The sequence below is a fragment of the Heterodontus francisci genome, chromosome 8 (genome assembly GCF_036365525.1).
Source record: "Heterodontus francisci isolate sHetFra1 chromosome 8, sHetFra1.hap1, whole genome shotgun sequence".
NCBI classification, from domain to species: domain Eukaryota; kingdom Metazoa; phylum Chordata; class Chondrichthyes; order Heterodontiformes; family Heterodontidae; genus Heterodontus; species Heterodontus francisci.
In genome coordinates, this window is record NC_090378.1 from 62279158 (window position 1) to 62293369 (window position 14212).

Below are 14212 nucleotides of genomic sequence, written 5' to 3' on the forward strand. Positions count from 1 at the left end.
AAACAATAGATGCTGAGGCAAAGAGACAGAGATTCTTGACATTTGCAGTGTGCCAGCGTGATGACAATTAGTAAAACAATGGGCTGAATTTTACTAGCCCTCTGGCATCGGGGATTGTGGCGGGAGGGGGGGGGGGGGGCCGGAACATTCTTCCGGGAGAGGCCTGCCACGACCACTGATGCTGGGAAGGCCCCGTCGTATTTTACCGGCGGCAGCAAAGACTCGGGGCGGCCCCCCCCTCCCCTCCCCCCAGCAACCCCTCCACCAATCGTCGGCGGGGCCTTCATTTCGATATGTTAGTAAAGGTTAATGCATGCAAATAAACTTACCTGGTCACGCGGCCATCCCACGCCAATATTTTGGCCACTGGCTGGAACTCCCGCGCTTTCGGATGTCCGCACGGATGTTCGAGGTGTGACACTGGTGGGGAGAGGGGAGCAGTGAGATTCTCAGGGTGGGGGGAGGGAGTTGGTGAGCAGTGAAAACTGATTCAGTTGGATGAGGGGATGGTGGGAAGGGGTTGAAGTGCAAAGTTTGGGGTCGAAAGGTCGGGACCGGCAAAAATGGTTTTTCGGGAGGAGAGGGAAATAAGTATATCGTATGATCATTAGGAGGGGGTGGGGGGTGGAAGAAGGGCTTTTATTTTCAATTTACTGTTTTTATTGAAATTTGATGTGCTGGTCTCTTTAAAACTTTACATCAGCTGTCAGGGCTTGGAGCCCTTTAAAAATGGCGCTGGCGCCAAAATTTAAATTTCAATAAAAACAGTAAATTGAACATCAAAGCCCATCTTCCACCCCTCCCCAATGAGCAAACAATTTATATCCCTCTCCCCCGCGAAAACCCATTTTTGCTGGTGCCGACCTGTCAACCCCAAACTTCGCATTCATTGCCCTTCAACCCTTTCTCACCGTTCACTCAGCCAATTGAATCAGTTTTCACCACTCCCACCCACCCCCCAGCCTGACAATCTCACTGTTCCCTCCTCCCACCAGTGTCACACCTTGGATGTCCATGCGGACATCCAAAAGCGCGGGAGTTCCGACCAGTGGCCGGAATATTGGCGTGGGACGGCCGTCGGGACCAGGTAAATTTATTTGCATGTATTAATCTTTATTAACATATTGAACTGAAGGTCCCGCCGCAGAGCGGCAGGGGGCGGCCTCTTCCAGAACAATTTTCCGGGTCCCCCGCCAAGATCCCCGACGCCGGAGGGCCAGTAAAATTCAACCCAATGTGTCAACATTAAATTTTCTTGAAAACAGATGACCATCTCTATAGAGATTGAATCTCACCATCATTACATATGATTATGAAATTTATTTTGCAACATAAGCCAATATTTCTCTTCACTTTTCAAAAATAGAAAAAAATCCTCGCAAATATTCTTCCGATGAAAGAATGGCCACTTACGTGTGATTCTTGTTACTGTATTCATTTTCATTCAATTTCTATATTCTTCAATTATTACACATTCAGGAAGGAAAAAAAATGCAGATTTTGTATCTGTGGGCAACTGGCACCAACCCATACAGTTTCTAGTCTGCATGGTTCAAACAAAAATAAAGCCTTCAATCGTAAAGCAGATTGCCGCTTTGAATTGTCAGGGTATCAAAGATAAATAGTAATTGTATTATTTTCTTTTTGAGACAAACTATATTAAAGTGTCAAACTTTGCAGATTTGTATCATGTTCGATTTCAATAAGCAACATTTTGATTGGTTAAATGTGACTAATCTAGATTCATAATAAAATCAAGAATTTAATAACTTTGCTCTGGGAAGGTTTGATTCCAACGTGAATTCTAAATTATTTCCTTTCAGCAAAATTTATTTTTCAGGAGTTAGAGTAAAAGAAGTTTTACTTTAAAAGCCGTCAGCCCTTGTAATTAGGTGTTTTTCAAGGATAAGGAGATGGCAGCGAAGGTACCCTGGTCTTGCGTTTCTGCTAGATCACCTAAAACCAGCCAAACCAGTGAGAAAGGTCGTGGAATTTCAAGTGAAAGTTACATCCAGCGCAAACCGAGTTTCCGTGATCTGTTGCACTGGTTTAAAAAACACAGTGCTGGAAGTCGGCTCTACCCACTAAACCCCCAGATCCAATTAATTACCATGGTGTGTTTCTGTTATTGTGCCCATTTGCGGGCCTTTGAGGAACTGTTGACTAAGAAACTAACAATGTGCACCATGAAACAAATAAACGGTTCCATATAGATTTTTTAAAAGTCATTTTCAGTTTTTTAAAATCCAATTACTCACAGGTGGTGTAGACTTGACTGTTTAAAAATGCTTATTTTTTGTGATAAAATCCATTTGCAACTGGATTAATAAAACTGCAACAGATCTTACCACTTGTAAATACATCAAGGAGTACTTTTTAATGCCAATTTTTTTTGTTACATTCAAAATCACTGCCCAATTGGGCTGGTTCATGGAAGATTTTATGCTTGTGATATGCAAATCAAAGAATCATAGAAAGTTTACGGCACAAAAAGAGCCCACTTGGCCCATCGTTTTTGCGCGGCCGAAAAAAAAATGCGTTTGAGCAGAAACCTGAGCAAAAAGTTCAAGTCTGAACATGAAAGCAGTTTTGATCACAATTTGTACCCGTATTGCCAATTACAAGCAAAGCAGAAACTTTACTCCCTATCTTTTTAGGGATTAATGGGCTGGAATATGATTTATTTCCCTTCAGTATTCTTCCCTTCTGCTTTAAATTTTAGGGTCTGTTACCCTTTTCACTTTAGATATTTTGATGTGTGTTTCAGACTAATCTCTTTGGTGCACCCTCACTGTTTATGTCCTCAAGGGTGTTTGCAATTGCCCTGATATTAAACACAAAAGTATAATACTGCAGATGCTGGAAATCTGAAATAAAAAACGAAAATGCTGGAAATACTCAGCAGGCCAGGCAGCATTGTGGAGAGAAAAACAGAGTTAAAATTTCAGGTCTGTGACCTTTCATCAGAACTGTCCTGATATCAAGGTAAAGTAACAAGTTATGCCCAATTTAATGAACAGAGAATCACTTTTATTAGCTTACTTTGCCTATTGTTTGTCTATCCTGCTTCCATTGGATCTTTCTTATCTTTGAGAGTTGGCAGAGGAACTTGACCTTATCTTAGGCAATTGGTGCCTGCAGCAAGCCTGTAAAATACAAATGAGGCCAACAGACCAATTTGCCTTGGTCCAGCTGCTGGCTGCTTTAGACGTATACAGTACACCTAGATCATAGAGTGGGTGCTATCCAATTTTTTTGGCTAGTATATTTAAAACAATTGTAATGTTGCTGATCTTTCTTCACTCATACTACCTTATGCTGGCGTGATCAGAAGATTTTAACAGAAGGATACTGAGGACAACTTTGTCCAAGTTCAATCATGTTGGCTGGAGTTTTCTGCTTGTATGCTTGCCAGTTCGTAAGTTTCCCCCATTCATTTTAATGGGCAGCAAAATCATGAGCTGGCAAGTGCAGCAGTGGAAAGCCCTGATCATTGTGTCCTCACATTGGGTCCAAGTGATCCTTTCCAATCTTTCTTAAATGGCACATTCTCAACCTGAGGAGAATGGGCAGGGTATATATAAAAGCAGACCATATCACTAGCTTCTTTATTAGGGACATACCCAATCAAAAAGAGAATCAGCCTCTTGCAGTTGTTCAGAAAATGATTCCAATCAAGTCTACTGTAATTTGACTTCAACATTTGTTTTAATTAGCAGTCATTTTGTACACTTCTCCCATAAGTAAAGAATCCATCAGCAAATGAAATAATGCTGAATAAATCAGTGGTTAAGGAGTTGAGAGATCTTAGCATCAACATAATTGAGGAGAAAATGGATGGCTTACTTGACTGATGGATAAGTTAATCAGCATCAACTTTATTTTTCTCCTATGTATGTGATACCACTAGCTTTTTCCTGGCAAATCAAACCTGGTTGGCTTCTTCATTGAATTAATCTGCCGATCTTCTGAGGTTCCTTGCAGCAGTTACAGTTGTACGATATGGGATCCAAATACATGACGGAAGAATTAACCATTTAATGCTGTTACACTCATCTGGATATGTGATTATCATTAATTTCATCCTCACACAAAAAAAATCATACTGCATACAATATTACAGTATCATAAGTGCCTTTTGACCAATTGCCTTAAGTTAATCCATTATTTTAGGACTGGTTTGACTGCTACTGTGACCTTATCCTACTTACCTTGGACGTGTGTAAAATCTCAACGTGTGACCATGTCTTGAGGCTATGTAACAGAAGGTCAGGAAAATGACACATACATCCTGAAATCTCTTAAATTGTGATCTGCAACAACGGCAATATGTGATTACCACCACAAAGAAATCATTTATTAAAAGAAAGTGGAATTGCTTCTCTTCAGCTGTCACACTGTGTTTTCTAAACTCCTTTGATTACGTACATGTACATCTGAGTTCTCATGGAAGCTTAGATTCTGGATCTGTTGCATATGCCTTACCTATGCATATTTCATACAACGGATAGCCCTCCTGCCTCTGAGTTAGAAGATTGTGGGGTGAAGGCCCACTCAAGACCTTGAGCATATAGCACAGGCTGATAATCAGTACAGTACTAAAGGACTGCTGTATTATCAGAAATGTTTGTCAAATCAAGTCCACAGCTGCTATGTCTCATGGGTCAAGTGGACATAAATAGTCCCATTGCTCAACTCAATAAAGAGAACAGAGTTTACCTGCTTTCTGACCATCTTTTCCTCTCAACCAGTACAGCAAAAATTATTAACTGGCTATTCATCTTATCTGTGGGATCTTGTTGGCCTCTTTGTTCCGCATGTGCCTATATAACAATCACTGCCCTTCAAAGTAAGTCAGTGTATGTGAAGCACTTTGGGATGTTTCTGAAAGATGTGGTAAGGTGCTAAATAAACTTTTTTTTTCTTTTCTCTGATGTAACCTGACAATATACTGAGATCAAAAGTAACTCTGCTTTATATTGTGAGCAATTTCATTTTTAAGTCCATATAAAGATTAAATGATATGCGATTACCTCTTTGAGACAATCTTATCCTGCATCCCAAAATGCAATGTTGAGTGATTTCCTTCCCCAGGTTTTGTGTTGATTTGAAATGAAAACGGTGTCATTTCAAGAGAAGCTGCAGTATAATTGGACCAAAGGAACATATGAATCACTTGAACTGCATGGGAATTAATGACAGAATTCAATGATTCTTTTGAATTTTTGTGTTTAGTTAGGCGGAAACCGAAGGACTGCTTGATTGAACTTTGTGTTTTCTTATTGACACTTATTTTATGTTGTTTTACCTCCCACAGGGAATTGCAGCTGCAGCACGCTCGAAAGGGGAACACAAGCAGAGAATTTTTCTGACCATTTCATTCGGAGGCATAAAAATCTTTGATGAAAAGACAGGAGTAAGTCACTATACAGCAGAGTCCTATTATACAAATATTCCCAGCTTGCAGGCCTCAGATACTTCAGTAGGTGAGGGTGGATTGAGTGTGAAGCCTATGACTCTAAATGGGTTGTTATACTGTAAATTTACTTTCATTTTATTATTACAGTATTATTTATTATTGTGAGATGCAGATAAAGGGCCAAGACCCATAGGACAGCATACCAACAAGGTTAAAAAGGGTAAAACGTGCCTGCTTGCAGCAATGTGGAACCTGAAGCACTGGGTTATACTGCTAATTCCATGGGAAGGATTTTCTGGAACGAAGGCAGACAGGGCCCAAAAATACCTGAAATAAAAACAAGAAATGTGGGAAATACTCAGCAGGTCTGGCAGCATCTGTGGAGAAGCAGAGTTAACGTTTCAGGTCAGTGACCCTTCATCAGAACAGACAAATATTAGAAATGTAAAAGGTTTTAAGCAAGTAAAGTGGGGGTGGGGCAAGAGATAACAAAAGAGAAGGTATTGGTAGGACAAGGTCACAGAGAAGGTCATGGAACAAAGGCAAACTGTATGTTAATGGTGTGGTGAAAGACAAAGCGTTAGTACAGAGAGGGTGTCAATTGATAGTAAAATGAACAGCCCTGGACCCAAGCACAAACATGAAAAAAAAGTGAGTAGGCACAGTAGAAACAAACTAAACAAACTAAAATAAAATAAACAAATAAAAAAGGAAAAATGAAAAAATAACTAAAAATAAAAAGGGGGGCCTGTCATGCTCTGAAATTATTGAACTTAATGTTCAGTCCAGCAGGCTGTAGCGTGCCTAATCGGTAAATGAGGTGCTGTTGCTCGGGCTTGCGTTGATGTTCACTGGAACTCTGCAGCAATCCCAGGACAGAGACGTGAGCATGAGAGCAGGGGTGGGTGTTGAAATGGCCAGCAACCGAAAGCTTTGGGTCAATGCTTACGGACTGAGCGGAGGTGTTCCGCAAAGCGGTCACCCAATCTGCATTTGGTTTCCCCAATGTAGAGACCACATTGTGAGCAGCGAATACAGTATACTACATTGAAAACACAAGTAAATTGCTGCTTCACCTGAAAGGAGTGTTTGGGGCCTTGGATAGTGAGGAGAGAGGAGGTAAATGGGCAGGTATTACACCTCCTGCGATTGCAAGGGAAGGTGCCGTGGGAAGGGGACGAGGTGGTGGGGGTAAAGGAGGAGTGAACGAGGGTGGTTACGGAGGGAATGATCTCTTCGGAATGCTGACAGGGGAAGGGAAGATGCGTTTGGTAGTGGCATCACGCTGGATGTGGCGGAAATGGCGGAGGATGATACTTTGGATGTGTAGGCTGGTGGAGTGGAAAGTGAGGACAAGGGGAACCCTGTCACGGTTCTGGAAGGGAGGGGAAGGGGTGAGAGTAGAGGTGCGGAAAATGGGCAGGTTGAGGGCCCTGTCAACCACAGTGGGGGGAATCCTCGGTGGAGGAAAAAGGAAGACATATCAGAAGCGCTGTCGTGGAAAGTTGCATCATCAGAGCAGATGCATCGGAGACGGAGAAACTGGGAGAATGGAGTGGAGTCCTTACAGGAGGCAGGGTGTGTAGTCGAGATAGCTGTGGGAGTCGGTGGACTTATAATGAATATTAGTAGACAGCCTATTCCCAGAGATGGAGACAGAGAAGTCGAGGAAGGGAAGGGAAGTGTCAGAGATGGACCATGTAAAGGTGAAAGAAGGGTGGAAATTGGATGCAAACTCGATAAAGTTTTCTAGTTCCGGGTGTGAGCAGGAAACAGCACCAATACAGTCATGAATGTACCGGAAAAAGAGTTTGGGCAGGGGGCCTGAGTAGGACTGGAACAAGGAATGTTCGACATATCCCACAAAAAGACAGACACAACTAGAACCCATGCGGGTACCCATAGCAACACCTTTTACTTGAAGGAAGTGAGTGAAGTTGAAGGAGAAGTTGTTCAATGTGAGAATGTGTTCAGCCAGGCGGAGGAGGGTAGTGGTGGATAGGGACTAGTTGGGCCTCTGTTCAAGGAAGAAGCGGCGAGCCCTCAAACCGTCCTGGTGGGGGATGGAGGTGTAGAGAGATAGGATGTCCATAGTGAAGAGGAGGCAGTTAGGGCCAGGAAACTGGAAATTGTCAAAATGACGTAGGGCGGCAGAAGAGTCACGTGTGTGGTTGGGAAGAGACTAGACCAGGGGAGAAAAGATGGAGTCAAGATAGGAAGAAATAAGTTCAGTGGGGCAGGAACAGACTGATAGAATGGGTCTGCCGGGACAGTCCTGTTTGTGGATTTTGGGAAGGAGGTAGAAGCGGGCTGTCCAGTGTTGCGGGACTATGAGGTTGGAAGCTGGAGAGGGAACATCTGCAGTGGAGATGAGGTCAATGACAGTCCTGTGGACAGTAGCTTGATGTTCGGTGGTGGAGTCATGGTCCAGGGGGAAGTAGGAAGAAGTGTCTGAGAGTTGGCGCTGAGCCTCTGCAAGGTATTGGTCGGTATGCCAGACAGCAACAGCACCACCTTTATCTGCAGGTTTGATGACAATGTCAGAGTTAGACCTGAGAGAACGGAGTGCGGCAAGTTCAGAAAGGAGCAGGTTAGAGTGAGTGAGGGGGCAGAGAAATTGAGACAGCCGATGTCTCGCTGACAGTTTTCAATGAAAAGATCAAGAGCGGTAAGAGGCCAGAAGAAGGGGTCCAGGTAGAAGGAGAATGCTGGAGGCGGATGAATGGGTCTGCTGGTTGGGGGGAGGACTCCTGGTCAAAGAAGTGAGCCCGGAGGGAAAGAAAGAAGAGCTCAACGTCATGCTGAGCGCAAAATTCATTGAAGTGGGGGCGTAAGGGGATAAAATTGAGTCCTTTGCTGAGTACAGAACATTCAGCGTCAGAGAGGGGAAGGTCAGAGGGTATAGTGAATACACGGCAAGGGTCAGATCAGAAGGGGTGGGGTCAGAGGGAAGTGAAAGGGAAGAAGGATCTGGAGGGGCATTAGTCCCCATCAGCTGCTGGAACTTGCGTTCCTTGACACCTGAAAGGAAGAAAAAAAGTCTTTTGTTAATGCATCGGATAAGAAGAAGGATGAAATGAAACTGTGGAGTAGAACTGCTTTGCGATAAGGTGAGGCGGTGCTTCTGGAGAGAGAGGTCCAGTGTGTACATGTGGCGGTGCATAGCACTGAGTGTGGATCTCAGGATGCGGCGAGAACAGTAGTCTGAGGAACGTTGTATTTCTTGGAGATACCTGTAATCCTGGGTGGATTCAAAACATGAAGGATGAAACTTCAGTTGGAATCCGCGTGGAATAAGTCAGAATCAGAGACAGTCACTAAGGAAGGAGATGTGGCTGCGAAAACAAGTTTTGGTAGACACTCTATCAAACACCAGGAGGGAAATAGAAAGCAATGAAGGTGAACAAGGTAAAAGAGACAAACGAAAATCCCGTCGGAGAGAAGAGCAGAACTTCTTCAAAGTAGGCATTCCTGGAAGAGAAGTGGCAGTGAATTAAGCGCTAAAATAAAAGCAAAATACTACAGATGCTGGACATTTTGCAATAAAAACAAGAAATGCTGGAAATACTCAGCAGGTCTGGCAGCATCTGTGGATGCTGTGTGCATCTGCGTGCAATTACCTGCATCACTGGCATACCAGTTTCCCGACATTCTTCCCAGTGCCGGCCATTTTGGGGGAAGCCAGTTCGGGGCGTACCAAGAGTGCCCGACCCCACAAGGCAGGCAGCCAATTAGATTCATGAAGAGCCTTGTTAAGGGTAGGGAAAGGAGGCCGACTGAAATTTTCCAGTCAGCCTCCAGTTTCCTGATGCAACGGGGGTGGTGGGCAGTTCAACTACCTGGAGGTGGGCACCCAGCAACAGGCTGGAGTGCCAGCACTCCAGGCAGGCCTACAGGCCTTTTGTGCCTGCCTGGGTGCAGGTACAGCCAAAGACTGCCCTGTAGAGGAATTTCCCTTCACTGCCCCAACTCCTCTTAGTGGCGGCCTGGCAGCTTTATCTATTTTTTAATTAAATATTAAAAATAATTGCTGAGAGAGCACCTTCATGTTGAAGCACCCTCTCAGTTACTTACCCTTCTGCCCTTAATTAGACAGGGAACTTGTCTCTATGCCAATTAAGGGGGGTGCCCCGTCAAAATCCCAATGAGTGACTGTTTCCCCATAGGCGTGGGTTCAGGACCAGGAAACAGTCCTAGCTCCTGTTTTCCCACCCTAAAGTGAAAATTTAGCCTCATGTTTTTGTCAGGCAGAGAAAGCTTTATGCATGAATGCTGTGTGCACACTCAGAACTAATGGAATAGGTAGGCAACTCTTTGTTACTAATGAAAATTTAAAAATGAAGTTCAATCTGGTATTATGCTGCTGCCGTACAAAGCTGAAGGTGCAAGATTACCTCCTCGAGATGGTCTTATGCGACTTCTCAAAATACAATGTGCTACTGTTCAGTAATTTCATTCCCCAAGTTTTGTTTTGATGTGAAATGAAAAGTGTGCTATTTCAACACAGATGCTGCAGTAAATTGGGCCAAAGGAACACATGAACCAATTGAATTGCGTCTGAATAAATGACAGAATTCAAAGACAAATAGCACTTGTATTTCACTAGTTCACTGACTAACTGAATATTAAATGTTGCTGTGATGCATTGTGACAGCGTTGTATTGTTATGTTCTCCAAATTTCACAAAGTAAAATTGCATATAGGAAATTCCAAATACTCCCCAAAGGCTTAATAGGTCAACATACAGACCAGTGCTGAGTTAGCTGACCTTAGCTGGGGTGGCAGATGCAATATGACGTATGCAGACTTCTCAGTGATGAGCTTTTGTTCAGAGAAAAACTGTTGAACTACGACGAATGATAATGTAGTGGTATTTGACATATCACCAGGTCAGTTAGTGTCACTAACTTTGTGCATTTTTGTTACAATACCAGTACAGAGAAAGTAATTGGCTCTGGAGAGTACAGCTTCCTAAATATAGACCAAATTAGAAGATTAGGAAGCACATAAGCCATTTGATCTTTCTGCTGATGGACCACATTTCCAAACTTAATTTAGTTTTATTCAAAATTGATAAGTCGTTATAATGCCTGAGCTGGACAAGTTTATACATAGAATTTATTTGTTGTCTCACCTTAATGTTGACATATTTCAAATGCCTTTGGATTGTTAAAGTCATTTTTTAACGAATATGCATCATAAATTAATATCTTATTATGAGCCAATAAATCAGTGATAATATGATTTTTTTCCAGCATTTACTGTAAGACTAGCAAATATTCTCTAGTATTTGTGCAGAAACTTAGGTTGCTAGATGCGTACACACATCAGGCAATGTGCAAGGTGCCTAATGTGATGTGCATGCATCTTAGAACCTTCAAAATTCTTTCAATGTGATTTTAGCAGTTAGTATCCTTTATGTGCAGTCACTAAGTGCACAAGCTAAATCTAATTGTATAACTGGACTGAGATTTTGATTCTTGTCAAATTATAAAATCTGAGATACATGAATGTGCACTGAAAGTGAATAAAAATGAGCAAGAAATGCTGACGTGTGAAGTCCTTCTGTTGTTGCCCACAGTAGTGTCTGGATTTAAGGTTTTTAAAAAAAAAAGATAGAATTGGGCATTGAAAAGTTGCTACGTTTTCATCTCCTGAATCTATTGCACTATTTTATCCTACTTGTTCCTTAGCTTCGATTTGATCTTGTGCCATACATTGTTGTGCATGGTGGGTGATTTATATGGGTCACTGCCAGACTGTGTCAATAACAGTGGGCTGTTATTTAGCTGAACATACCTTTTTAATCCCCTTGCTTGTTTTCTAGCTAAAAACTGCCTTTTTACATATTTCCTTCAAATGTACCTATTTTGCAGGGCGGTTGGTTGGGGGGAGGGGGTCCAATTCCCCCCTCCCCACTGCTAATTTTTCTTGTTTTTCTGGCAACAATTAAACTTGAAAATGCGTAAAAATATATTTTAAGACAGGAATAAAAACTGATCTTAATAATCCTTAGACAAGCATTAATCTTATTTAGATTGATGTTTCACAGGCCTTAAATATTTTCCCAGTTACCCTTTACTTAATCATTCTTTAAATGTAATAATAGAATTTAAATGAATTCATGGCCTTTCTTTTCAATTAGGTATGTTGCACATGGGTAACCTATTTAAGGAGTTACACCGCATTTTATAAAACAGCATTTACCACAGGAATGGTTCATACTTCCAGGGACAATTTTAGACTCTTGCCTTGATTTTAAATTTATCTGTGTCATGCAGAAAGGAATAAGCTCACTCCCAGTGGGGCACAGCTAACCACTCAAAACTAGGACAGCCCTCATACTGTTTTCTGTGATTGCTTGCATTGGGTCAAGTTGCTGTAGCAATTACTTTATGAAGAAGCAAGGAACTAGAGAAAAACACTGAAACTTTTAAAAAGGCCTCCTTTTTAGCCAGCAATAAATAATGTATTATAGCTGTAAATTAGACCCAGATCATTTTAGGAACAGAATGCTGCTTTACTGTTAGCTCTTCACTTCCTGGAGAAGAGTGTCACCTTCACAAAGTGGTGTCAGAAGCCAAAACAGACGACTCCATCTATTCTTATCGTGTATGTATGCACCGAACTATCAACATTTAATGTGGTTGTGGGCTAAAGTACTGCTAACCTAAGTAATGAAAGTGATCAAGAGTACTGAAGCCGAGAGCTATCAGAATGTCATTGCGTACTCAAGGTCCTGCCTTTAACTCAAAGCAATAGTTTGATAACTTTAGCCACAATACTGAAGTCTGTGATTTAATTTTTGGGCATCCTTTGGCTACTGTTAGTTTACAATCTAGAAAGCATTTCAACTCATTTTGAAATCTAAGTTTGTGATATCTTTACTTTGGTCAGTCACATCAGTGGGCAATTATTTTGTTTTTATTTTTCCTTCATAACAGAGATTATTGCTCAATTATGCCAATTATCTGGCTATAGAGAAAGCTACTTTCACACAGGTGATGACTCTCAAGCTGATCACATCTAACATTAAGTCAAAATGTACCATATACTGTGCTTTTAATTGAATTTAGTGCCTGGTTTATTCTTCTGTATTAACCAAAAACCAAAGAGAATTTTTACATCCTGTTAAGGAAATAATTGTTTTGCTTGATCGGGTCAAGAAGCAATTGTCTTTGATCTACTTGCTGATATCAGTGACTGAAGAATATTGTCAGGAATTTTGCTGTACGTTGGTTTAGAGCATAGTCCTTTATCTTGTGGGACCTAGGTTTGAATCCACTCAAAACTGAGAGATGAAATTTTCCTCTCTGGTCCTATATGAAATGAGTTGGAGCAGTCTCAACCCAATTACTAATGCTCACTAGTACACAACACAAAAACTGCCTGTAATTTAGCACAAAGTGGTACAAGGATATTAGACAGAATTTAATAGGCTTTGCAACCAATATTTGATGATGTTCCACATTAAGATTGAGGCTTATGGAATTAATAGGAAATTAGCCAGCTCAAATTAAACATGTTTGATTCTGCAAAGCAGAACGTAATGAAAACATTCAGGGTGAGGGAGAGAGGCGAGAGAAATAGTGACCGATGGAATTCCACAGGGTTTTCTTCTTGGATACCCTGCTGTTCATACTGTTCATAAGCAATATGGAGGAAAGTATTTTCTGTACGTTTCCTGATAACTGAAATTATGAATGGTCAGTAATTGCAATCTTATGGGGAAGAAAAATAACAGCTACGTTTTCAAATGAAGGTTGCTGGATCAAAAACGAACATGTAAAATGTTGTGTTGCAACAAAGGTACGATTACCTTTTTCAATACGGCCCATTATGAAGTATTGTAGAGAAGTCTGTTTGTGACCCTTGGGGCTTGAGATTTTGAAATTGGCATTAAAGCTGCAATTAGCTTATTTGTTTTAAAGGGGTTAATACCAATCTGAAATTCTAGGCTTTGGTGTCTTCTTCCAGGTTTTGCTACGACCTGCACTTGTCTCCTGGTGTCTCTCTTCCGCTCCTGGTACAGCCATTGCCTGTCTCCTATTATTTCTCATCCTATCCCATTCCCGCTCCATTACCTCTAGTATTCCCCAAGTATTTATTCTTAGCCCCCTGCTATTTTTCATTTAAATGCTGTCCCTTGGCGACATAATCCAAAAACACATTAGATTCCACCGGTATGTTGACAACACCCAGCTCTACCTTGCCATCACCTCTGGATTGCCCCACTATTTCTAAATTGTCAGACTGATTATCCGACATCCAATATTGGATGACCAGAAATTTCTTCCAACTAAATACTGGAGAGATCAAAACTATTGACTTTTGTGCCTGCCACAAACTCCACTCACTGGTCACCGACTCCATTCTTTTCCCTGACAACTGACTGAGAGTGAACCAGACAGTTCGCAATCCTGGTGTAATATTTGAACACCTAGATGAGCTTCTGACCACATATCCATGCCATCACTAAGATCACTTATTTCCACCTCCTTAAGAGTGTTCAACCCCATTGCTGCCTCAGCTCATCCGCTGTCCCTATCCATGCCTTAGTTATCTCCAGACTTGATTATTCCAATTCACTCTTAGCTAGCCTCCCACATTCTGCCCTCTGTAAACTTGAGGTTGTCCAAAACTGTGCTGCCCATGTCCTAACTCACACCAAGTCCCATTCATTCATTACCCTGTGCTCACTGACCTACATTGGCTCCTGGTTAAGCAAAACCTCTGCTTTAAAATTCTCATCCTTGTTTTCAAATCCCTCCCTGGCCTAGCCCCTCCCTATCT

General features: G+C 41.8%; 1 protein-coding gene across 1 annotated transcript in view; it reads left to right on the forward strand.

The window, feature by feature from the left end:
• The window catches only part of dab1a (DAB adaptor protein 1a), a 287520-nt gene that overhangs the window by 110625 nt on the left and 162683 nt on the right, over positions 1–14212 (forward strand). The window contains exon 4 of the mRNA XM_068038058.1: positions 5318–5416. Coding sequence (XP_067894159.1) covers positions 5318–5416 — 99 coding nt within the window. The remainder of the gene's footprint in view (positions 1–5317; positions 5417–14212) is intronic.